The 26,907-nt window shown below is 41.3% G+C and overlaps 2 protein-coding genes across 4 annotated transcripts in view; one reads left to right on the top strand and one right to left on the bottom strand.

Annotated features, from left to right (window-relative positions):
* The window catches only part of LOC137620605 (HAUS augmin-like complex subunit 2), a 35,921-nt gene extending 30,262 nt beyond the window's left edge, over window positions 1-5,659 (bottom strand). For 2 of the 3 annotated variants that reach the window (XM_068350868.1, XM_068350873.1), the window contains exon 1: window positions 5,550-5,658. The gene's annotated coding sequence lies outside the window, so the exon portion shown is untranslated. Of the gene's footprint in view, window positions 1-5,549 lie in introns of all 3 variants that reach the window. The other variant, XM_068350869.1, reaches the window with a different exon arrangement.
* Window positions 5,660-8,940: 3,281 nt separating this feature from the next.
* On the top strand, window positions 8,941-25,207 carry LOC137620603 (DNA polymerase beta-like). Its single transcript, XM_068350865.1, has 7 exons — window positions 8,941-9,232; window positions 10,565-10,764; window positions 11,935-12,095; window positions 12,487-12,609; window positions 14,196-14,358; window positions 15,072-15,261; window positions 24,901-25,207. The coding sequence occupies exons 1-7, from the start codon at window positions 9,163-9,165 to the stop codon at window positions 24,996-24,998; spliced, it is 1,005 nt and encodes a 334-aa protein (XP_068206966.1). The 5' UTR covers window positions 8,941-9,162; the 3' UTR covers window positions 24,999-25,207.
* Window positions 25,208-26,907: the final 1,700 nt, after the last annotated feature.

Here is a 26,907-nt window from a genome sequence, read left to right as displayed (position 1 = left end):
ACCTTTCGAAGCGAGCTTCGTTGGAGGGAACATGAAGGAAGTCTTGCCCAGGTGTTGTTTAGACTGAAGCCACTCCCCTAAGATCCTTAAGGCCCTCTTGGAGGATCTAGCTAGGACAAGCTTAGTATAGCTCGACTTAGCTTGTTGTACGCCTAGCGAAAACTCAGATGGAGGAGAGCGGGGAACAGCAGAGACGAAGTGGTCAGGGTAAAGCTCCCTGAGTAGAGCCAAGACCTTTCGAAAATCAACAGACAATGGAGAAAGCTTAGACTCCTCCACGTCTGATGAGGGATCAAGGTGTGCCTCCTCATCATCCGACACTTCATCAGCAGAAGGTAGCGAAGCAAAAGGACCAGAATGCTGAACCGCAGAGTCAGAACGGGTAGGAACAATAACAGAGGTTTCCTCAACTTGAGGGAAAACCTGAGGTTCAGACTGCATAGGCTGAACAACAGACGGAGCAGAAGGCAGGTGCATGGGTGCAGGAGGTTGACTCCTAGAAAGAGTTGAACCCAAGGCTTGCACAAGCTGAGCGGAGGACGGAGGCGGAGTAGTCCGTTCCTGTTCCTGAGAGATGAGTGGAGCATGAGAAGGTTGAGGCTGCGCAGAACAAGGTAAAGTTCTCGCAAGCTGAGGCTCCTGAGGCGCAAGTCCATGGTGTAGAGGAGCTTGCCTAGATGAGGGTTGAGCTCGGTGCAGCGCTGGTTGAGCAGACAGACTCACGGAAGGGAGAGGTTGTTGTACCCCAACCGAGAGTTGCACCACTGGTGGAGCAGCAAGGGGAGGAGGAGGAAGAGTGTAACTCTCCTGATCCCAAAGCAAGGGTTGCCTTAAAGAAGGCTGAGGTTGAACAACACTGTGAACAGCAAACTCCGAAAGTGGCTCAACATCGTACGCCTGGCAGATGGTGCTGCGACCAGGCGGAGCAGGTGCAGGCTGGGCGAGCACAGGCGGAGCAGGTGCAGGCTGGGCGAGCACAGGCGGAGCGAGAACAGGTGGAGGGAGTGTAGGCGGTGCAACACTCTCAGCCCGACACTCACGCATCAAGTCCGAAAGCTGAGCTTGCATGGACTGAAGCAGGGTCCACTTGGGGTCGGCAGAAACGATAACAGACTGAGGTAAAGTCACAGTCGGGGTCTGTATAGGCAGAACCTTACTCCTCTTGGGCGGAGTAGAGTCGACCGATGACAGAGGCGAGTCGGAGCTGAGCCAATGACTACAACCTGGCTGAGCACTCGCTGACTGAACTCTACGTTTAAGCGGTCTCGAGACCTGAGACCAACGTTTCTTCCCTGCATGAAGATCAGCGGACGAGAAGACGGGCTCAATCGTCTGCAGGTGGGAGTGACGGTCTAAGGAAGACACGCCCGCAACCACCGAGGATAATTCTGTGCGCCTAACAAGGCCTGTCGAACCCTTAAGCCCTTCGACATTGCTTCTCCCCTGGGCATGGGAGCTTGCAAGAGGTCCCGGACTGGGAGGACGACTGGCTCGCACAGAAAAATCCTCACGCACCACACTGGCACCACTAGCACTTGGCACTGCACAGACACTAGCACTCGTCACAGCACTGGCACTATTTCCACCCACTGCACTCTTGACCTTCAGTTCTTTAACCTCGGCCATCAGAGACTTATGGTCACTTACCACTGATTCTACTTTATCTCCTAAAGCCTGAATAGCACGCAAAACAGATGACATATCAGGCGGAGGGCACACAGTAGGTTCGGGGGTAGCCACTACAGGGGTAGGAAAAGGTAGGGGATCATGAGGTGAGGAAAACATAGAAGAGTGAGAAGAACTTCTCCTAACTCTAGTTCTCTCTAACTTAGATGAATATTTTAAAAGACGTACAAAATCCAATTCCGAAAGTCCGGCGCACTCCTCACACCGATTTTCTAATAGACAGGGCCTGTCCCTACAGTCAGAACAAGCGGTGTGAGGATCTACCGAGGCCTTCGGAATACGCCTATTGCAAGACCTACATCGTCTATGGGAGGGAGCTTGCGAAACGTCAGACATCTTGTTTCAAAGAGTAAGTCAAAGGGTGATCCAAAAACAAGCAAAAATTCATTAACCGTTAATCAGTATTTATATAAAAGCTATCTAGCTAATATAAAAAGGATTCCAGTATGCGACAGCCGTTAATCTAAGAGAATACTTCACCAAATATCCATGAATAAACTCGAAGACCATGAGCGTATCCCAGAACGTCTAGCCGGAAGCACGACAGAGGAATAATTGAGGAGGTGTCAACAACAAATGATTGAGTACCTGGCCACAGGTGGCGCTGGTAAGTACACCCCCTTCTAGTATTGTGATAGCTGGCGTATCCCTCCATAGAATTCTGTCGGGCAACGGAGTTGACAGCTACATGATTATCGGGTAAGTTTAATATTGAAAAACATATTTTAAGATAAAAATTTCAGTGACTGGGGAAGAGACTAAACTCTAGTTCCTTCAAAACTACGTTTTCAATCTCTAACCGCACATAGCCTGGGGACGAGAATAAAAACTAAAAACGTTTTATCCTTTCTCCCCGTACCGAGACTAGGGACGAGAGTAACTCGAGAACAAGGTTACCCGCTTGAACGGAACGTTTTCTCTCCTCTCTCTCCCTCCGTCTCTAACTCTCTCTCTCTTTATCTCTTGATTCCGCACCTAAGAGAAGAGCCCAATTACATTTCGTCAAAAAAAAAACATGTCATTTGACCAAAGGAAAAAACTGAAAGGTTTTTCAATTAAAAAGTTCCTTTAAAATAGAATTTAAAACATTTGAGCTTAGAAAGAATGAACAAAACGTCAGAATCGATTTACTCTTTCTGCAAAGTGAAACCGTGATACACTCTCTCTCTATCGTAACGATAGAGCGCATGTTGAACGTCCTGAACGTCAACAACTGCGTGGCATAAATAAACTAAACGTTAGTTCATCTTTGAAAAAGGTATGAAGACTATTCAAAGAAATTCTTTCATAAAATATTTCATTTAAAAAGTTTTAAATCCTTAGCTCTTTAAAAGCTATTTACGATATAAAGGGCTCAACGTTGATTAACTTCGGTTTCCAAGTTAGGACCGCCTACTCTCAGGAAAGGTCGCATATAAACAAAACATTAAAATTTATCTTTAATGTTTATTATAAATGGAAAGTTAATCGAAGAGGAAAATTAATTTATAACGTGATAAGATAATTACTAAAAACCTAAACACACTTCCGTCTAAGGGAAGGGTCGGCCATTTAAAAGTGAAAGAAAGTCCATACTCTCTTTGTCACCAAAATTAAATCTATCCAAAACGAGTTCAAGATTTAAGATGAAGATAAAACACCTGCACTGCGAAAGCTCAAACCAGAATATAGTACTTCACCAAATATGATGGGAAAACTCCAGGTTTCAACAGCGAGTAAAGTACGTCTTGTCGACACTTCGACAGAGAGAAAATTGAGTCTTTGTTTACATAAGAGCTGGGTATCTGGTCGACAGATGGCGCTGTTGGGCACACCCGCAACCTGTGTAGCGATCGCTGGCGAGTTTTTTCCGTAGAGTTTGTCTGTCGAGCAACAGAGTTGCAGCTATATATTCACCGGCTAAATTAAATATTTAAAAAGATGAAATTACACTAAATTTAAAAATAGACACTTTTGTCTCGGTCATGTTGTCGTGTGATGGCAGTCATGCTGGAACTGAGGAGCGGGAAGGATGGCTATTCTAATACAACATCCGGGAACTTATGCATAAATACTTGCAATCTCTTAATTGGTTCAAAAAGCCAGCTAATGATTGTCATACAAAAAACAAGATAGCTCCCACAAGTGATTGCAAACAACATGCGTGCAATGTCGCAGTGACCATTCATCTCAAAAGTAAACAATGCACTTAACCCTTTTACCCCCAAAGGACGTACTGGTACGTTTCACAAAAGCCATCCCTTTACCCCCATGGACGTAAGGGTACGTCCTTGCAAAAAAAATGCAATAAAAATTTTTTTTTTTTCATATTTTTGATCATTTTTTTTTAGAAAATTCAGGCAATTTCCAAGAGAATGAGACCAACCTGACCTCTCTATGACAAAAATTAAGGCTGTTAGAGCAATTTAAAAAAAAATATACTGCAAAATGTGCTGGGAAAAAAAACAACCCCTTGGGGGTTAAGGGTTGGAAATTTCCAAATAGCCTGGGGGTAAAAGGGTTAAGAAATTGAAATGGTTTTCAAATTTTACTTGACTGATACATAAGCTATTTTGCACCAGCCTCTTTAGTCATTCAGAATAAAATGCCCAAAATTGCCAGAACTCTTCCATCTCTTAAAGGGAACCGCAGTTTTGCCAGAAATTAAAAGTATCATATATAAACATTTTAATTTCTACCCAATACTAACTACCGTAACTAGCAAGCAAGGGAATAAAGATAAAATTTCTAAGTACCCAGCATATAACAATTATATCGCTGGAATTAAGGGGCCTTGTAGTAGGTTAGGACAGACCAGATCAGTACAGTAATTAAAATGTAGGTAAATATTTACTATGGCACAATATTCCAAATGAAGAAAATAATAAGTGTTCCTGATGTATTTATAAGTACTTTGAACTGTTCAGCAGTAAATAACTTGGCGACACTTCTATTTTACAAATTTTAAACTTCTTAGAATTTCATAAGTTATGACTGAAAAATTACATTTTAAAAGAGAAACAAATACAAGAACACCTCCTAACCTAAGCTTCGCCACCTAACCTTACCTAGGAGCCTACCTTACCCACTTAGCTACCAGTGACTCCTCCCCCCTTAGATAGCCATATCCTTAACTTACCTTAAGAATAAGTCTCAATCCTGTATTTGTTTCTCACCTGACTTAACTTTTTGGCATGGTAACGCTAAATTATGATATTCACTCATAACTAATCATAAAATTATCTTCGTAATATTGTATAGGCTATCAGACAGAACATTTTTCCCATATAGAAAATCACTTTGATTAATAAGAAAATTTACTCCCGTTCCAGCCAACTACATATCGCTCCCTTGCGACGTCATAACTCAAAAAAATTATTTTTTCTGGCCAAAGGGTCATAATTGTACCTAAAAAATTGATGGCTAGAGGCGCTAAATGTCCTAACGACATAACATGATATGAGTGTTTTAATTGATTAAAATGGCTCTCCTGAAAAATAGCTATTTTTGAGTTAAGACGACATTGTCGCAAATGAGCGATATGTCCCCAACCAAGCTAGTATACATAGTTAGGTCTTTAGGGAGTCTTGGGTCAGCTCTCGGCCACAAAGCCTATGCCTAAGTTATATTTTCTCCACAATTCAATTAAACCTTTTCAGTTCTATAGGTCAGACTGGCGAAAATTTTGCTATTTTTGTGTATGTACAGTGCACTAATACATAAAGTTTACCGGGTAGCCCAGTAACCAAGAGAACCCCTAAACACAATATTTCCTATATAATTGGCCTTTCCTTCCTTTCTACTTAAAGTTAGTCAATAGATATGAATTAATCTATTACTAAATACTAACTATAATAATAATTACTCTATTATTCATAACCTACCAAGGCTATTCAGAAATATATGTTGAAATATTCGGCACGATTTTGAAAAATGGTGGTGAAGCACGGTATTGTTAGTAGTACTAAAACCGCTGTTCTCTGAAGCAGCTCTCTCTCTCTCTCTCTCTCTCTCTCTCTCTCTCTCTCTCTCTCTCTCTCTCTCTCTCTCTCTCTCTCTCTCTCTCTCTCTCTCTCTCTCTCTCTCTCTCTTAATTTTGCTTTTATTTAACACTTTAATCATATAAATATTTTTTACAGTCTTTCATTTTCTCAATTTCCTATCTAATCGAAACTGTGAGAAATATTATATGTACTTTTAAACATTCAGCCTCTTTCCCTTAATTTTTTTCCCTAATAGTTTATAACTTTGTATTTATTAAATGTATTCGATCTTACTCAGATGTTGGTCAACTCTTATGTTCTTTGATTTATTATGCAGGCGAGTTATTCCCATTAGCCTACTGTTAGTTTTTTTCTTTTGACAAATGGCTTTATTTTACTCTGTCCTTTCGAGTAATGAATATTTTTCATTTCCTAAATATATAGGCGTAGTCTGTGAAACTTACGCGTCTATCTCTTTCTACTCGAGAAATTTTCATAATTTCCAATTTTTTCACTATTTTCCATATATGACTTTCAGCTCTTTATATAATTCTAAATTAGCAATTAAATGAACTCCTTGTCTTATTGGGAAAACGTTACACACACACACACACACACACACACACACACACACACACACACACACACACACACACACACACACACACACATATATATATATATATATATATATATATATATATATATATATATATATATATATATATATATATATATATATAAAACTTATGTTTGAAGGTCAACCAACAAAACTCTATACAATAAACAATAGTCAATAAGCCCCTGCAAACAGTTTCGCCTTTTTTTCTTGACAGGACATTGCTGTCCATGCATTGGATATAATTTCTTAGAGTGATTGATAGCTGCCCTTGCTCTCTAGATGCATACTCCTCAGAGGTGAATTTTACGAATGAATATAATTGAACAATGGTATATCTCTATACATTATTAAATAACAACATTGGGATTATTTGAACAATTAAAACGTTTAAATTGTTGCTTTTCCTTGTTAATTTTGATTATCAAAGATATGAATAAGGTAATTTTCCTTATTTATCTCTAACTATTCCTTTGTACAGAACAGTTGGCAGCTACAACCTTTAATATTTGGTTTCTTGGAAAAGCAAGAAACTACTTACCTTTACTTTTACTTTCTCGCCCTCCATCAGACACTAAGAGTCTGTTCAGGCGGGCCTTGGTGTGTGAAAATAATTTTTTTCCACTTAATATTTTGCTCTGTATCTTTTCATTTATTCGGTAGCATTTGTATTCAGGCTTCATAGTTTTCAGATCACTATTATAACACTTTCCAAAGAGATAAGTCTTCAGGTTTTTCTTGAAAGCTGCCACATTTTTGCTATTCTTGACATCAAGTGGAAGGTCGTTACAAGCCAAGGAGCCTCAGCAGGAATAGAAAAATTTAAGATAATAAAAGAGTATACATATGAAGAAAAGAAATTATGAAGCTTCAACTGTTACATCTGGAAGATATTATAAAGATTTTCAACATTAAAATGTTATGGTCATTAAGATAAGAACATTGGGTTTTTTCAGGTTGATGAAGACATTTTTCTAACTTTTAATTTGACAGGAAAAAAATTCTTTAAATGGACATTGATATTCTAGGAGAAGGACACTCCAAAATCAAATCATTGTCTTCTAATCTTGGGTAGTGCCATAGCCTCTGTACCTTGGTCTTCTACTGTCTTCGGTTAGAGTTCTCCTGCTTGAGAGTACACTCGGGCACACTATTCTATCTTATTTCTCTTCCTCTTGTTTTGTTAAAGTTTATATAGTTTATAAGGGAGATATTTATTTCAATGTTGTTACTCTTCTTAAAATATTCTATTGTTTCTTGTTTCCTTTCCTCACTGGGCTATTTTCCCTGTTAGAGCCCCTGGCCTTATAGCATCCTGATTTTCCAACTAGGGTTGTAGCTTAGCAAGTAATAATAATAATAATAATAATAATAATAATAATAATAATAATAATAATAATAATAATAATAATGATAATAATAATAATAATAATAACAAAACAATTAATATATGACAATGCTTGGTAGATGTTCTTTGAAGTATTATCACCCGTACTAAAGAACACACACACACACACACACACACACACACACACACACACACACACACACACACACACACACACACACACACACACACACACACACACACACACACATATATATATATATATATATATATATATATATATATATATATATATATATATAAGAAATAACCGACTGACATGAAGAATATAATAATATATTTCAACCCCTAAGATGGGAAAGATTTAAATCTATCTCAATAGAACACTGTAGGCCTACTGTACTTACACTAGTGATAGTGATATAATTTTTTTTTTCAAAAAGAGAAGTAAAGGAATCATACATGAATTTTTCCAAATCTTATTGTGATGTTTACATAAATACTAATTGATGGAATGAGAAACTTGATAAACAAGAATTGACTAAGTCAATTAAATCTGAATCAGAGATCAGGTTTAGGTTGGTCTAAGTTTAGTTTAAGATACTAATTCCCTTCGCCAGGTGAACTTAACTTAAATACTTAGGAGCATATTAGGTAGTTTTCCTATTACATATTAGGACCGCCAGAACTGGATATTTTTTATTAGACTTCTGACTAACCCTGTGTCATTAAGAACAGAACAGACACAACTTAGGTTAGTCTACGGGTGTAAGCGACAATTTTATCTCAGATTTCTTAAATTCTGTTATGTAATAAGAATATTTGAGTTTTTCCTTCCTTTTATATTGTCATATATATTTTGCATACGTGAAATCGAAGTGATGACGTCTAATGGCTTAGACTTTTTGCGAGCGATAAAGTCAGTGTTTTAAGTACAGTGTATGTTGAAAAGGCTGCATTGGAGTTTTAAGGAAAATTTGAAATTTAGCTTAGTTATTTTTAGCGCAAAACTTATCACTGGATAAGAAAAGATTTTTCCATAAAGTCACATTGAGCTGTCAGAGTTTAAAGATACTAGCTTTCATTTAGTCTTAATTTTTATTTAAACAAATTTAAAAGTGTCATAAATCAAACGATACTAATATAATAAATCATATAGATTAGATATTTCACAAATAATCTTTTACATGTGACACCAACATTATGCTCACAAATAGAAATAAAAAGAATTGTCTTACTGATTACTGAAGGGTCAATGGTGAAGAAGAAGAAGAAAAAGAAGAAGAAAAAGAAGGTTTGTTTGTAAACAAGCTGTCAGAGTCAGACAGTCACACTTACTGACGTATGGACGCAAGTTTTATACAAGAGGGAAGTGATAAAGTTATCTTATCACAAAAATAGGGTTCTTGAAGTTCATACGCGATTCATTCAAGTGCCTATTAAGTGAGATAATAGGCTACTATAACGTACCTTTAAGCTTACAATAGCCTACCGGTAGTAAACCTGTCACATTTTTAGTGTCAAATTTTCTAGTCTGCTGGGTTGCAATGAGTGGCAAAAGGAAGGCTCCCTCCAGCGATGGGAATTTGAATGCAGACTTTTGTGATTTTCTTACTGGTAATTGACTAAGTCACTTTATGTATGAAGTTAAGTAACCATATAGCTTTATCATGATCTCTACTACCCTAGGCTTTAGTAGTAATTTAACTGGCACATTATTAGAGATTATAATATCTACTCTAGACTCAAGTAGTAATTTAATGCACATATTATTATAGATAGTAATCTCACCCAGAGGTTTAAGTAGTAATTTATCTGGCATTGTATAATAGATAATTTGTAGCGGGTGTGGTATACCATATAATTTCTTTATTAGGTAGGTTGAGTTAGGTGGTTAGTTAAGGTTGTATTGTGACAGTTTTACTTATTTTATGAACTATGACCAAACTTCCTACAAATGTTCTCGATACTACTTTACGTTGTTACAAGTTAAAGATAGTATACAAGGTATGCTATAACTCACAGCCCTGGGAAGGGGTTTGTTGTGGGAGCTTCACCTCCCCTTCTTTATGAGGAAGGACAGTATCATAGATTGGACTGGGAAGTTTATGAGGTTTTGTTGTTCTTTATTGGTGTAAGAGTAAGGTTTTCTGTCAGAGGATTATTTGCTTCTGTAAGTGCAAGTGGGGGCTCTGTAGTCTGATATTTTTAACTAGTTTTAGTTAGGCTACTGATTCATATAGCTAGATTTGCCGTTTCCTAGGTGAATATTTACCCCTGTGCTATCACTTGTAAACATCGAACCCTCATGTTCTTCTAGCCTAACTTACTGCATAATGGCCTTACTCATTGGAGGGCCTCTTCCAAGCACTAATCTAAATTGACCCAATGTTATGATCTTGTTTATTAAAAGTTGTATCTCTGAACAGATTACAGGTAATTAAATACCTACAGTCTTTTGATTGTTTTTTCCTAATATAACCATCCCCTATCCCAACTCCTGTAATTTAGTTATGGATTGATTTAACTGGATTTATTATGTATGCAAGAATAGAAGAATAGCCCAGTATTAAGGCTGCACTGGTTTAGCAAGGGCCTTTTCAACAATCTAAGCTAATTGGGTAGCATTTCCGTATAATACACTGTAAACTAGTTTTTATTATGCTAATAGCAATATGCCTACATGGTACTACAGGTTTGTAATAAAGTTAAAGATTTGAATTGGGTCTCTTCATAGTTAGAGGCATTGACAAATTTAACCACCTTTTACAGCCAAACATTTAACGTGGTTATTGAAGTGTATAAAGTAAATTTGAAGATTTTGCATTAGTTGATGTTTGCTCAAATCTTTAGGTTTGTCAATGATTTCTGTCTTGTAGATGATGATGTGACTGTTTGGTACTTGTATTACAATAAGGACTAATAATAGATTATCATTCATATCTTCAGAGCTTGCAGAGTATGAGAGGAATGTGAATCGTAATATATACAAGTATAATGCTTATCGAAATGCAGCTGGAGTTTTGGCACAACATCCCAAGAGAATACAAAATGGAAGTGAGGCAAAGAAGCTTAAAGGGATTGGAGAAAAAATTGGGGATAAAATAGATGAGTTTATTCAAACTGGAAGTTTGAAGAAACTAAACAAGGTAAAAATATATGAATTTTCTTACAGTGGATGTTGTTTATTTAGAATGTATAATCTTTTGAATATATCCAGTACTGTAATGTGCTTATTGTACTCCTATACACAGGCCAATGGATGTTTTATACTGTAGTGTACATGTTTCTCTTAGGCAAAAATAAGGAAATGACTATACAAAAAAAAAATAAAGCTAATTTGGGCATCAGAAGTGGGTGTTGGGTGAGGATGAATTGCTAAAATGGTGGGGATAAAAAATTGTTCTCACAATGTTTGTAGTAATTTTTATATGTTTAACGCTATTAAGTTGTCATATTATTTTCTTGTCATATTTCTTGCTAGAGAATGGATCTTAAATCCATTTTACTCTTATCATTCTTCTCATCTATATCATATATGAATATTGATTCTAGGTAAAATATCTTGCACACTATATTTATTGATGATTTATGATGATGATATAGTTGTTTGGTGTTTTAAATGATTTGTGTTATACCAACTCTTGGTTAGACAATATAATTACTGTTGTATCCTTGCCCTCTGGCTAAATGTTGCATATGATCTACTGTAATTTCATTGATCACCATAAACTGTCATTTTCTTATTTACCACATTGCTAATGAGAATAAAGTTTCATTGTTATTTCATTCCAAATTGGGTGCTGAGGCTATTGATTAAAAATCCAAGGATGTTTTTATCCCTGACATGTATTTTTCTGCTTGTACATTTCCTTGAGCATAAATCTTCGTACATGAATCTTGATCATACTGATAATCATACTTTTCAAGATTGCATTACAGAAACCCAGGCTAAACTTGTTTCCCTGATGCTCGAGCTTAGTATAGCTATTTAAAAGCAATATTGGAGTGTAGTACAGTATACAGTATACTGTCACAAAGTGTTTATTTTGCATTCTTCAGTTTGCCAGTTCAAATATTAATGGAAGTTTGTGAGAGCTTTGGTTAACCTTTTTTAAATGTTTTAACATTATATACCTCATTCATAATTCTTATATCTGCTTAAATTTATTGTATATAGTTGGTTGGTATTGTTGAAGAAGATATAGTATGTCTCAACTTTATGATGACTTGAATTCCCAAGATTCATTATACATCACTACTTCATTACTAAAAGTAGCATACACATCAAATTTTATTAAATTTTTCTGTACTTCCAGATACGTGCAGATGATGTTAGCGTTGCCATAAATCTATTGACCCGAGTAACTGGTATTGGACCTGCCAAAGCTCGTGAGTTAGTAGAGGGAGGAATTACCACCATAGAAGCCCTTCATGAGAATAAAGATAAACTTAACCATCATCAGTTGATTGGGCTGAAGTAAGTTATGCGTTAAAATTAAGCTGCATAATGTTCTGTATAAATATAGTATTATTTTGCATCATGGTGAAATAAACCACAACATTTTGTTTACAAACAAACCTTCTCTTTCTTCTTCTTCTTCTTCTTCACCATTGACCCTTCAGTAATCAGTAAGACAATTCTTTTGGTTTTTATTTGTGAGCATAATGTAGGTGTCACATGTAAAAGATTATTTGTGAAATATCTAATCTATATGATTTATTATATTAGTATCTTTTGATTTATGAAACTTTTAAATTTGTTTAAATAAAAATTAATACTAAATGAAAGCTAGTATCTTTAAACTTTGACAGCTCAATGTGACTTTATGGAAAAATCTTTTCTTATCCATGTTCCTTTTATCCTGCAGGCACTTTGAGGACTTTGAAAAAAAAATCCCACGAGAAGAGATTAAAGATATTGAAAAAATTCTAAAGGAGGAGATTTCTAGTCTTGATTCAGATTACATCGTAACTATTTGTGGGAGTTATCGGTAAGATTTATAAAGATGCAATACAGTACTGTATTTGTTTTTTGTTCTTGCTATAAGGGACGCTGTTAACAATGAGTCTTTAATAGTACACTATAGGAAGTTTTCAAAGGCTCTTTTCAGTATCATTTTATTCTCCAGTATCTATGTCTAAATGTGTCATGTTTAGGCCTAATTATCTTGTCATGCAAAAAGAAATCCTTCTGTTTGATCTCTATTTAATTTTTATCATCATTACTAAGTATTGTTCGATCAGAAATGTCTAGTTTGATGTACATTCCATGTACCACTTGTTGCTAGAGATCTCTATTCCTTGGTTAAAGGGATGTATTTGTTGAAGTGAAAGAAAATGGGAAAATTTAAGAATTTAAAAATGTGTACCGGGCTTCTGAAGAAGAAGCAATATGAAGATCGGGTGAATATAGGAAGAAAAGACTTCATTAAAATTCTATTATTTTAGGGATTTCTATTAAATACACTTTTACCAGTAAAAACAATGATGTGCATCTTTTATTTCATGCTTTTACTTTCCTCACTTATTACTTTTATCTCTGTATATGGCATGGATGAATCTATTCAATGGAAAGAGGTGGAGAGAACACAAATTAAGGATTAGAAATGCCTAAATTACCGTTTGACATGTTGACAGGAAGTGGAGTTCATGTTTTCTGTAAAGTGTATAGTTTTTTACTGAGGCCCCTTGGTCAAATGTGTGCAGTGCAGTATATGTTTTGTATATGTAAGTCAAGTCTTAGATTTACTTTGAGTGGCCAGCCTTTGAATTTACCCAACAAATTAAAACTTAATAAAACAGTATAGAATGCACGAGTTGAAATGATGGTGTGCTTAAAGATATTAAGAATAGTTTACAGATAACCTTTAAGGTAACTACCGTATTGTAATTTCATTTACACAGTAAATTATTTTGTTAATAATTGTTCAGTATCTCCTATCTCTTGTAGAGTACATGAACTTCATTTATGATGATTCGCAGTTTAGAATTTTTGAACTTTATGATAGAATTACCCAAGCATAGGATATATTGTTATCATAATTGAATGGTTTAATTAAATCTTCAAACGACTGATTTGTTTTTAACTGTATTAGGTCTGTCCAGAAAGTTTATTATTAATGAGTACATTAGATCTTATTTAATGTATTGCAATCTCTTAATTAATGGAACTATTGGATGGATTGAAAATACCAAATTATCAAAAAATTTCTTTTCAACATTTATTTCCCATACTTAATTTTCATTGAGGGCTGAAAACTAGTTACAATGACTGTATGAAAGATGTATAGTTTTTTGTGTTGTTCAGAGTCATGTGGGTTATTCAGCAAATACCCAATTCAATGACGGCATATTTCCTAAATAAGCCATTAATTCATATACAGTAGTGTCTTTATCATATAAAAATAATACAGTACCACTCTGATCTAATTAGTGTTTAGTATTTTGGTAACTGTTTCAATTGAGGTGCACATTTCCAGTTTTGGTCATTTAGGCGTATGCTTTTATTCTCTTGGTTCCTTATGAAGTCTGTGTAAAGGATATCACTCTTATTCATTATGTCATAATATCATTCCAGTCGTGGAGCTAAGAGTAGTGGGGACGTGGATGCACTGCTTACTCATCCTTCATATTCATCGGATTCAGGAAAGTCTCCAAAATTGTTAGCTAGTGTTGTTGACAGACTTAAGAAAAATGACCTTATAACAGATACACTTTCTATGGGAGATACCAAATTTATGGTAAGTGATCGGAAAAATGTTACAGCATACAAAAAAAGTTTAAGATTTGTGATATAATTTGGCATTATAATTATAGATTTTTTTCTAATTTTTTATTAAAGGAACTACAATGATTTATACACCATATTTTCATATGCTCAGATTAATGTAGAAAAGTAACCTTTTAGATTAAACCAATATGATATCAAGACTTTATCTTTTTTGTATGTAATAAATTTTAGGTATTGAGCTAACAGCTTTGCTTTGGAGTTGAGGTATTCATGCTTCCTGGGAACTACTCGTACTTAACTGTTCAGCTTTATCTTCCTTTTTTTCTAGCTTTTAAATTTCATTTTAGAACTTAGCCTTTGCATTGGGCTGAGAGCTTCTCTTAGGAAGAGATGCCAGAGTTAAGCATTTTGTTATCAAGTATGTTCAAAGGGAGGAGGGTGAGTGGCCTCAGGTATATAAGTAATTCTGTCTTCAACTTTGAAAGATTGAAAGTCACTTTAGAATTCTCAATGTCAATCTGAACATATATCCTAGTATCATTTAAAACTCCAAAATGACAGCTGAAAAAACCTAAATGTTTGAACTGCATGTCATTTTGTATTCTTTTGGAAATGCTTTTAGTGCTGTAGGTAAGAATAGGAAAAATGGGATTGTCAGGGAAAGTAGTTAGAGATTGTACATGTAGTAATAGATGACCTAATATGGTGAGTTTTATATTCAAGGGAGTGTGTCGGTTAAAGGAAGATCTTCCATTTCGACGTCTGGACTTACGGCTCATCCCTAATGATCAGTATTTCTGTGGTATCTTATATTTCACTGGCTCTGATATTTTCAACAAGGCAATGAGAGCTCATGCACTTGAAGAAGGTTTTACTCTGAATGAGTATTGCATAAGGCCAATGGGAAGCACAGGTAAGTCTGGAGAGAACTATTGTTGTGTGCCTTTTGGTTGTTCCTTTGGTTTTTTATTTATTGAAATGAATCTTACCTGATAGTCATCATGCTTTAATCAGTCACAACCACTGGCATCCCAACCTGTAACAGAAGGTTTTTTTAACCTCTCTCTTTCTCCCTCACCCTCTCCCCGGTTACTTAGTGCCACAAGCCTAGAAACTCCCAAGAACTTAATAAAATCTTGGTCATCTGTATTGGATGTTCAGCCTTTCTGTTCAAACTTAATTTTGAATTTCAAAAATTGGGAATCTATTTGTAGAATTTGAAGGATTTAAAAGGCATTTGTTCCGTAACCGAAATACAAACCACGCTATTTACACAGGGTATTACTTTTAGCGTAGCTGAAATGGCGAGCCATTAGAATTTAACGAGGGTGTATTACCCCCGCGCTAGTTAGCGGGGGGGTAGGGGAGTGGTAGCTAGCTACCCCTCCTCCCCCTCACACACAGGTGAATACTCACTTTCACTTTTGGCTCGGACTGTGACAGACGTCTCTGTCTTGGTCCTCGCTTGGCAGCCATTGTCTGTTTTGTCTTTACTTAATCGCTTACTTTTCTTTTACTCAATATATATGTAAACATGTTTTCATGTTTGTATATATATTTGAGTATAGAAATAAGTAAGTTTCCTTTTCAGATGTGTGTGTGTAGTGTACGATATCTACGTGGAGGCCTCGGCAGTTAGGCCACCACGGCCTAATTTTATGGGTTGCGATCGAGTTTGACTTCGGTCTTTCTCTCTCTCTCTCTCTTGAGGTCGTTCACCCTTTTACTATGTTTTACTACGCCCTTGTAGCTTCCTTCCCGTGTGGGTGGGGTTGCTACGCCGTACATTTTGTCTCAATTAGTTTATGAATCTAATTGTAGTTGTTAATTTTTCAGCTTGTAGAACGATTCCTTTCGGGGTTTTCGTTTTTTTCTTTAGTGTTCATTCATTTTTAAATTACATAATTACATAGTTACATAATTATAATTGTTATAATTCTGTTTTGGTTACAGCTCTCCTTCCGCGAGTGTAAGTGGTTGTGAGGGCACGTGCCTATTGTGTAATTCTTGTTCCTTTTCCTCGGGATTCCTCTTCGGAGCCTTCCCGGGGGAATGAATGTGTACTAATATTATTTGTTTTATTTTTTACAGTTACCGATCTAGTTCGTTTCTGTAATATAGCAACGGTGTGAGCTGTCTGGTTGAGTCCTGGGGATTCGGCTGTTGCTGCCTCCCCCTTGTATTGTCGTCAGGGGCGTGTCTCCTACTGGTAGTACTCCCGTGTCGACGGACAGCTCTCCAGTTCATTTTAGAACAGTCAGGAGGCTTGCCTCCTTGGGCGGATAACTTTCCTTCCGAGGGAAGTTTTTTCCTGTCCAGGCTTGAGCTTTTCCTCTTTTGGGGGGTTCTTCTCTTGCCTTTTTTTCGTGCGACTATGCTCTTGGTGCTGAGCGGTCGCACCTGCAGTTTCGCTCAAGGGGCTGGGCAACTGCAGGATCTCCTCTTCGGAGGATTGCCCCTTTTAGGTCACTGGCTGACCAGTCTCTTCCACGAAGTGTTTCTCTTTCGTTCGCGAGAGAGTACACTCATAGAGACTCCTCTTCGGAGGTTTCTTCTGTTGCTGTTGCTGTTGGCCTCCCTCGCCGTAAGGCCCTCCGTCCGCCTCGTCGTAAGGGCCTCTCATCTCCCTATAAGGGTGCTTGAGGCGCCTTTTTGAATCTCCGTTTGCAGCCTACAACTTCTTTTTCTCGATCTTCCGTCTTGGTGCAGATGGACAGCAGTCTAATCTCGTCTTCCGACGGGCAACGGTCTTCCCGACGGACAACGGTCTTCCCGACGGACAGCGGTCTTCCGACGGACATCAGTCTCCCGGCGGACAACGATCCCTTCGGGGCAAAGGGTTGCCCCCACGGGGGTTCTTCCCTTGCGTGTCAGGGTTTCCCTGCGCGCCCTTCTGTTCGTCAGCGCTCTCCTGTTCGTCAGCGCTTTCAAGATGATCTTCCCTGCAGTTCCTGTTACGTGCCCTGTGCGCCCACGTTCGCCCTCGCGATCTAGAACTTAGGTTCAGGTCGGGGTCAAGGACTCTTCTTCTTTGCGCGGGCTTCCACGCGTAGCCTTCTGCTCGTCAGCGATCATCAGCTCGTCAGCGATCATCAGCTCGTCAGCGATCATCAGCTCGTCAGCGATCATCAGCTCGCCAGCGATCGTCAGCTCGTCAGCGATCATCAGCTCGCCAGCGATCGTCAGCTCGTCAGCGATCATCAGCTCGCCAGCGATCTCCGGATCGCCCACGTGTGTTACAGCTGGCACGCCAACGTTCTCCAACACTTCTGAAGGAACATGGTTCGCCAGCTACTAGCTCAACTGCGGATGCTGATCGCCATCGCGCGACCCTCAACTGCAGATGCTGATCGCCATCGCACGACCCTCAACTGCGGATGCTGATCGCCATCGCGCGACCCTCAACTGCGGATGCTGATCGCCATCGCGCGACCCTCAACTGCGGATGCTGATCGCCATCGCGCGACCCTCAACTGCGGATGCTGATCGCCATCGCGCGACCCTCAACTGCGGATGCTGATCGCCATCGCGCGACCCTCAACTGCGGATGCTGATCGCCATCGCACAACCCTGAACGATTGCCCGCTTCGCATGCTGCTCCTCATCGCACAACCCTGAACGATCGCCCTCTTGCGGATGCTGATCACCATCGCACCCTTTCACGCGATCATTCACCTGCGCATACTGCTCGCCATCGCACAACCCTGAACGATTGCCCGCTTCGCATGCTGCTCCTCATCGCACAACCCTGAACGATCGCCCTCTTGCGGATGCTGATCACCATCGCACCCTTTCACGCGATCATTCACCTGCGCATGCTGCTCGCCATCGCACAACCCTGAACGATTGCCCGCTTCGCATGCTGCTCCTCATCGCACAACCCTGAACGATCGCCCTCTTGCGGATGCTGATCACCATCGCACCCTTTCACGCGATCATTCACCTGCGCATGCTGCTCGCCATCGCACAACCCTGAACGATTGCCCGCTTCGCATGCTGCTCCTCATCGCACAACCCTGAACGATCGCCCTCTTGCGGATGCTGATCACCATCGCACTCTATCACGCGATCATTCACCTACACATGCTGCTCGCCATCGCTTACCGCCAGCGATCTTCTTCACCTACGCGGCAGCACGATCCCTCGCCGTCACGCCCATTCGCCTGCGCGCCCGCGCGATCGCTCGCCTGCGCGCCCGCGCGATCGCTCGCCTGCGCGCCCGCGCGATCGCTCGCCTGCGCGCCCTCGCGACCGCTCGCCTGCGCGCCCTCACGACCGCTCGCCTGCGCGCCCGCGCGACCACTCGCCTGTGCGCCCGCGCGACCATTCGCCTTTGCGCGACCGTTCGCCCTCGCGCGACCATAGTTCGCGGCGAATTCCACAGCCGGTGGTAGCAGCAGGGACGCGTGCTCCTAGGCGGCACTCGGGATCACCTCCATCCAAGCACAGGTTGGTAGTGCAGGACGAAGACAGGTCAGTACAGCATTCTTCCCACCTTCTTTTCAGGCAGGAACCGTCGTGTCCTCTCCAAAGGATCGCCCGATCCCTTTCACCTTAGCGAGGATTTCGGACTCTGTGTCCTTGGAGCAGCAGACATGGTTTGATCCGCTGGCACGGGCGTTAATGAGGTTTATGAAACCAGCACTCACCGGCCAGGGTAACAAACCAGCGGCTGTCTCTCCTACGCTGAAGAGAAAGAGAGGAGTGGACTTCGTGGTGACTTCCCCCAGGGCGAAGTTGGTTCCCAAGAGGTCGGTCTCGAGGGTCCCCTCTCCTGCACGAGTACTCTCTCCTTCTCCCGCCCTGGAAGGATTTTTGGGCGGGGGGGCTTTCCGTTGAAGATTTCTCCATCGGACAAGGGGTGACTGCTTACCTCTTCCTCTGGGAGCTTACCAGGTTTTTTCCCTCCTCGGTTACGGCCCGAGGTTTGGTTCAAGGAAGCTACAGGAAGATCAAGGGTACTTTCCTCCTCTCGAGCTCAGGCACCTTGGCCTTTCGTCGTTAAGTATCTACTTGCGGACAAGCTCGATGTTGTACCATCTGGACGCACTGACTGAAGGCTTCCTTCGGGTGTCTCATCTGTGGAGGTCAACGACCTCAGACACCCTTCCATCCTTGAGAAGAGTTTTGTCTTTGCCCAAGGACAGAGACTTAAACATCTGCTGTGCGGAGTAAATCGACTTCCGGTTTCACTCCTCCAAGGCGCTTTCTTCCAGACTCTGCAGGGCTCCAGCTCCCTTTTCTTTCAACCACGTCGGCCTAAGTTATCGGCTACGACAACTGGGACAAGGTGTCCAATTGCAGTTTCCTCCTGTCAGGAACAGATGGCACGGAAGACTCCCCCGGGGGGGCATAGTCCTAAAAGGAGTTCACGAACTCTAGGATTGCAGGTTTTTTCGCTGGGAGGATGCTTAAGGTTACTCATCCGAATGACAGCTTCCCGATGCCCATTCCCGCACAATCTCTGTGAGTAGCCAAGGATATCGCGCCTGCCGTCTCTGTCAGCGAATTCAGTGTCTCTGAACCTCTATGCCATAGCATCAGCAGAGTTGCCCGGTTGGGCAGAATGATCCATACCTTAGGCGAAGGTCTTCCTTAGGATCATCGACGGCTTCACCCCCGGCCCCCTCAGTCGATCCTTTCTTGTAAGGAAGGATCTGAGAGGGGACGTCCATAGTCGACCTCTCAGCCCTGATCAAGTTTGTCGAACAAACTTCGGCCAGCGTAGACCAGCAGAATCGATCAGACTGGTAACGAGGCGACAGGACTCCTTTAACCCTGGATCGGAAGGACGGGTACTTTCAGTTTCCATTCCATCCATCTTCCAGGGTGCTCGTCGAATTCAGCCTAAACTGCAAGTATTCCTGCTTATGATGCAGTGTGGCTATCCCGCCGTGGCATAGCAGGTTTGTTTCCCCAGAGAACTCTCCCTGCCTTCCTCTTGGCCGCTCAGGTGCAGACTTCCGCCTCCTCTGCTGTTTGGAGGGCTGGTCAACTCCGGTAGGCTCGGGTTTCGACCTGATTCAGCGCCGGGAAAAGCTTCCGAATGCTGACCATGAGTGTGGGCTCATGGTATTTTGCTTGGAGCCTTCTCTTCCTCTGCCTCAACATCTGGAGTATCTGGCCATGATATTGAGTCAACCGCCTTACCACGTTGGAAACCCCGCTTCTCGTCCGTCCAGCGAGGTTAAGCAACGTCGGTACTTGGATGGGTGACCACCTGGGGACGCCAGATTCTGTTACCACATCCTCCGAGCCTTCCTTTCGGTTCACCGTGGCAAGACTGAGGAGAGTCGCAGTACCTGTTCTCAGTCAAGCAGAGTTTTCAGCCCTACCTTGGAACGTTTCCTAGTTCTTCTTTCCTCATTGACCCGTTTATAGTCCGAACGGTCGCCTCAGGATAAGTTCCATGTGGGGCGATCCAAGTTCCGGTGGCTTCAGGCAATGTTTAACCGGACTCCCTGGCCCTATGGGACCAGCGGAACTATTAAACCTGCAATGGGTGTTGACCTATGGAGCCTCTTGATGGTAGTGGATATTCTCGTCCTTTCCCCACATTCTTGATGCGGTTCTCGGACTCGTCAAAGGAAAGGGGGGGGGGGGGGGGGCATGTTCCGGTCCAGGCCTATGGTCAAGACCTGAAGGATACCTCTCCATCATTCAGGCAGGCTTAAGGGCCTTAGTCTGGCCCCTCTTCAGATCCTACCGCTCCTGCCAAGTCGCCCCGTTGCGTGTCGACTTCATGCTAACCAGCAGGGGACGCATTTTCACACCTTCACATCTTGCAGTAGAGATATCGGGATGATTGAGATTCTCTCAATTCCACCATCGGCTCTCTCATTCCAGGCAGGGGAATGTTTCTCTCAGACTATCCGAGCAGAGCCTCATAGAGAGAGTGTACCTAGGGGTCTTTGACCTTGGGTAACCAGCAAGTGCTGGTCTGGGGGACCTGATCGCGACAGTTTGGAACCTCAAGCTTCCGCTAGTTTTCCCCCCAGTCTCAGACCCCGAGACTCTGGCAAGATGCATTCCGGTGATGGTGGGACAACTTCGACGCCTGCGTCTTCCCTCCTTTTGTCTGCGGACAATGGGTCTCAACAAAACCAGGTTGTCTGTCAACCTTTCAATGGGAGAGCTCCACTGGGACTATGTGCAGAACGGTTTCTGGACCCTCTGCTTCCCCTGACGGAACTCCCGGGAGAGCTTCTCCCACGGCGCAGACTACTCAAGCAACCACACTGCGACATCTCTCCCGAACCGGGGCGTCGCTTCGGCTTCATGCCTGGAGACAATACGCTTCCTCCTCTAGAAGAGACAACCCGCTACAGTCGCGGTACGGAGGTCGCGTCATCTGCGATAGTCATCCACAGGGGTCTCCCAGGCAAAGTGAAGAGTCTAAGGTGGTTGGTGCCGTGGGAGATATACTTCTTCCCGTGAGGCCTCTTCTCCAGCAATAACGGTCTTATTGCCTTTCGGCGGGAGGAAACTCCTTTCCGCTCTTGGCAATGAAGCCTGTCGCTCAGCCTTTCCCTGACCTTCAGGCTTAAAGGAATAACTTTTTCCTGCCCGCTGGATCTATCCTCGCTCATGCGAAGCTACGATCGTCCCTGCCCTAGTCGGAGGAAGACCTCCAACTTGGAGCATGGCTCGGACTTTTAGTCCTTTAAGAGATCTTCTCAAGACCCTTTTACGACAGGCCTCGGATTGTATTCCGCCCTGGGTCTTCTGCTCACTCTGGCCACGGCCAGTGTGTGAGCAATCTTCTTGGTCTCTTACTACTCCCCCCCTTTCTAAGGAAGAGGGGAAGGCAACATTCAGGCTCGCTCCTGAGTTGTTGGCTAGACTCAGAATCTGAGGGTCCCGACCCTTCGGTCCGATTCATTCAAGATTTTGAGTCTCCATTCTGTGTCTGATGTCCCAAGACCTTCTCTTTCTTGCCAGTACAGGAATCGAGAGGTTAGCGCTGGGAACAGCTGCAGTTTGGCCTCAGTTGCAGCCGATTTGGGAACACAAGGAGGACATGGGGGGAGAGTCACCAGTATACCTCTTCAGCCCGGACTCAAGGACATTCATCTCGACCTGTCTTCAGACCCTCCCCCGTCACGTCGCCCTACAGCACGATGTTGGATACATCGCAACGTCCCTCGCCTTCGAGTAATACTACTCTGTGACGCAGGTGCTACAAGCTGGAGTCTGGAAGCGTCTGATGACCTTCGCAGCCCGCTTCCTGCAGGGCGTGACCCACAGGAGTCTCGATACGTTTTCTATCGCTCTGTGGTGGCTACACAACAGCTGGTCTAACCTCAGGCTCCTTTTTGGACAGGTAGCAGAAGGTTGAGGGCATTGTTATCAGGTTTTAGTCTGCATGAACGAAAGAAGTATGTCTGGCCCTTACTTCTTTCTTCATCATCCCCTCTACGGGGAAGCAGCATCCTGGTCTCTGCATAGCTGACCTCGAACCTCTGCAGGTAAACCATGCTTCCTTGTGTTCCGAGTATTGAGTCAATACTGTCGCGTCCCCCATACCCTGACGAGGTGGTATTGGGAACGTCTTAACCCAGAGTTCCTTCTGGAACTCCAGGTCAACTGCCTAAGACGGGTCACACTTCTTCCTTCACACACAAGCTTACGTAGGCCACATGGTTCCTTGCGGTGCAAGGAACTTGTGAGGTGCAGGGACTCCTTTTCTCGAGTGCGACTCACTCGGATTCTGAGTCCCCGGGTAAAGCCAAAGCCAGTATGGCTGGGGACTTTCCACCCTTCCTAAGGGATAAGTCACCCTTTGTAAATAGCGTGGTTTGTATTTCGGTTACGGAACAAATGACAAATTCGAAGATAATTTGTATTTTTCCTAACCATACAAACCTTAGCTATTTACACATATTTGCCCGCCAGCCCTGTCCCCCAAGACAAGTCCTACCTCTAAGTGAAAGTGAGTATTCACCTGTGTGTGAGGGGGAGGAGGGGTAGCTAGCTACCACTCCCCTACCCCCCCGCTAACTAGCGCGGGGGTAATACACCCTCGTTAAATTCTAATGGCTCGCCATTTCAGCTACGCTAAAAGTAATACCCTGTGTAAATAGCTAAGGTTTGTATGGTTAGGAAAAATACAAATTATCTTCGAATTTGTCATATCTGTCTGTTTTTAAGAAGGTACTACATGTTGCTGCACTTTAAAAATTGAGTGCATCATTGGGAAAATATTTAACAGTCATTTACCTGGTTGCATCATGATAATGTAGCATGGGTTTACTAATTTGTAGTGCAATATTATTCATCATATTGGAACTGACATAATCGACTATTTCTCTCTTCAAACACATTTTGTTCCTACTTGTATACAAACCTCTCATCCCTTAAAACTGAAATGTCTTCAGCAGAGCTAAAATGACAGTTGAAATAATTAACAATGCACTTAATGGTAGGCGGTGAGCACTGGTAAGTAGCCATGACCATCTTCCAGTCAAAGACTCTTCACTTTTGCCTTTTACCGCAACGACTATTGGGGTACTGTTGCATCCTATTCAAGGCTGTTTAATCTTAGTTTTGCCTTTTAATGTGAATGGTTGATCATGTGGCTTCCTGTTGATAATGGAACAGAGCAAGAATGCGTGTGAGTTGGATCTGCATCAGTTATGTAAACTGGTGATGGAGCATAATTGTTGACAATCATCCACATTTTGCTAAGTGAAGATTATAACCTCCCATTAGGTAGGCGTTGGGTTGAGGTGCGGGAGTGCGAAGTTGTCTTCGGCGTTATTCTGGTAACCCCACGAATTACCAGAGAGACTGTTTAGTACTTTGCTCTCCTCTTCGAGTTTGCCATCCGCTGAAGCTTCAACCACTGAGACTTTGGAGAAGTACTGTACAGGAGTCCCGTGCTATCGAGTGGGAAGTCAGTGAACTACATAGCTCACCAGTCAGTATACAAGTGGGCTAATTGGGCTTTGAAGAAGAGGGATGCTTTGGTTTAAGGATTTTCAAGACAAGTTGATCCTTAGGTAATGGTGTGCGTAGCCACATCTCTCCATCCATGGAGGAGGGAGGACTACTTTGCAGGACTCCCTGATTCCTCACATAGTCTCTTTCAAGGGCTCTGGCTCTTCAAAGGTGTCTACGGCCAAACCTTCAGGTGTGGCCATGCCTGCAGGGTCAGGGATAAGAAGAATTTGCAACCTTCAGTGTCCTCGATCAGGTCCACCTGTTACCTCTTCCTCTTGAAGAGATCCGGTGCATGCTCAGCTCTTTCGAGGCCCCCAACCTGTCCGATTAGGAGGGGGGGAAGAGGTAGGGTAGAGGGGGAAGCTGATGTCAGCACTCCTCCTCTCTTGCTGCGCGAGAAGTCTTTGACAGGTGGGTAGATGGGGCTACTCACCCGCGCTCACCATCTATTGTTAACTAGCTCGATGATTTCAACGTCCGGTTCAGCTTCACTAAATGCATTCCATATTTTAAAGAACTTAGGTTTGTATAGCTAGGAAAAATACAAATTACTTTTACTATTGATGTTAGAGTTATCACTTAAAAATATTTGATTGCATTATTTTTACAGGGGTTCCTGGTGAGGCCCTTCCAGTCTCAAGTGAGAGAGACATTTTTGAGTACATCAACTACAAGTATAAAGAACCTGAGGAAAGAAACTATACATAGGCTTTATGTTCATTTTATTAACTTTATCAAGAGTATATGGAATATTAACTTAAATGTTTTTAAGTTACAGTTATTTATTTGTCTGGCATCTTCTTCCTTAAGTAAGGCAGGGAAATTATTTATTGGAAATGGCAGACTGTAACACAAAGGACATATGTGATTTTGAACATCAGCTTTCTTTAATTTGATGGATATAATTTTCCTGTATATTTTGAGTTTTATTTACCTCTAAGATCATATATTTTATTTCACAGAACAAGTGTCACTATAAAGTAACAAATATCTAAGATATTACTCTGATATGTCACCTGAAAAGACCATATTTCTGAATTTACCAAAGAATGATTATACAGTAATGGGGAATCATGTTTTTAGTCTTCCTCCCATTTTAAAGCATTTTGTGCTGAAAATTAGGCTATGATACATTTCTTATGAATGTAAGGGAGTGCATCAGAGGAATAAGTTATTAACCTTTGGTAAGGTTGATAGTAAACGGCAAGAATCAAGCGAATCATTTTATCCAATAATTTGCTGCATTTTCCTCCTCATTTCTTCTTATTTTTTTTATTCTAGACACTCAGAAGAATTCTTTGTATTAACTCTAGTCATATATTTTACACATTCTCCCCTTTCCTCATACACCTGACAACACTAAGATGACTGAAAAATTCTTCCTCTCTCAAGGTGTTAACTACTGCACTGTGATTGTACAGTGGTTACTTTCCACTTGATGAGGGTAGAAGAGACTCTTTAGCACCAGCCACCCAGTGAGACACTACCGATAGAGAGTTATTGGGTCTTTTGAATGGCCAGACAGTACCACATTGGATCCCTCTATCTGATTACGGCTCATTTCATCTTTGCTGACACATACACAGAATAGTCTGGCCTATTCTTTACACATTCTCCTTTTTCCTCATACACTTTACAACACTGAAATTACCAAACAATTCTTCTTCTCTCAAGAGGTTAACTACTGTACTGTAATTGTTCATTGGCTACTTTCCTTTTGGTAAGGGTAGAAGAGACTCTCTAACTATGGTAAGCAACTCAAGAACACTCCAAAATCAAACCATTGTTCTCTAGTCTTGGGTAGTGCCATAGCCTCTGTACCATGGTCTTCCACTGTCTTGGGTTAGAGATCTCTCGCTTGAAGGTACACTTGAGCACACTATTCTATTTTGTTTCTCTTCCTCTTGTTATTTTTGAGTTTTTATGGTATATATATGAAAGATTTATTTCAATATTATTGTTCTTAAACTTCTCTTGTAGTTACTTCACTTCCTATCCGGTGATACTTATTTTCTTTCCTCACTGGGCTATTTTCCCTGTTGGAGCTCTTGGGGTTATAGGATTCTGCTTTTCCAACTAGGGTTGTAGCTTAGCAAGTAATAATAATAATAATAATAATAGCCATGGTAAACAGCTCTTCTAGGAGAAGTAAACCAAAATCAAACCAATATTCTCTAGTCTTAGGAAGTGCCATACCCTCTGTACTATGGTCTTGCATTGTCTTGGTTTAGAGTTCTCTTGCTTGAGGGTACACTAAGATACACTATTCTATCTGTTTTTTTTTTATTTCCTTTCTTCTCTGGGCTATTTTCCTCGCTGGAGTCCTTGGCATTACAGCATACTGCATTTTCAAGTTGGATTGTATTTTAGGAAGTAATGATAATTATGTAGTTGAAAGAAGCCAAAAATAATTCAGTGAGTACAGTAATGAAATGATTGAATGTATTAATACTCAGGTTATTTAGAGTAAATGTTAGGGTGATAGTTAAAATCTAGAACAGAGAAATCATATCGTAAAAGAGTTGAAGATAGAGCTGCATGGATGGGTAACTGAATTAAAATTTTGAACCAAATTTAATGTAGAGTTTGAGTTCTTGAAAGTAATTGGAAAGAAAGA

This window comes from Palaemon carinicauda, chromosome 27 (genome assembly GCF_036898095.1).
Source record: "Palaemon carinicauda isolate YSFRI2023 chromosome 27, ASM3689809v2, whole genome shotgun sequence".
NCBI lineage: Eukaryota > Metazoa > Arthropoda > Malacostraca > Decapoda > Palaemonidae > Palaemon > Palaemon carinicauda.
Note: the sequence above shows the minus strand (reverse complement) of the source record. Positions and strands in the feature narration are given on the sequence as shown.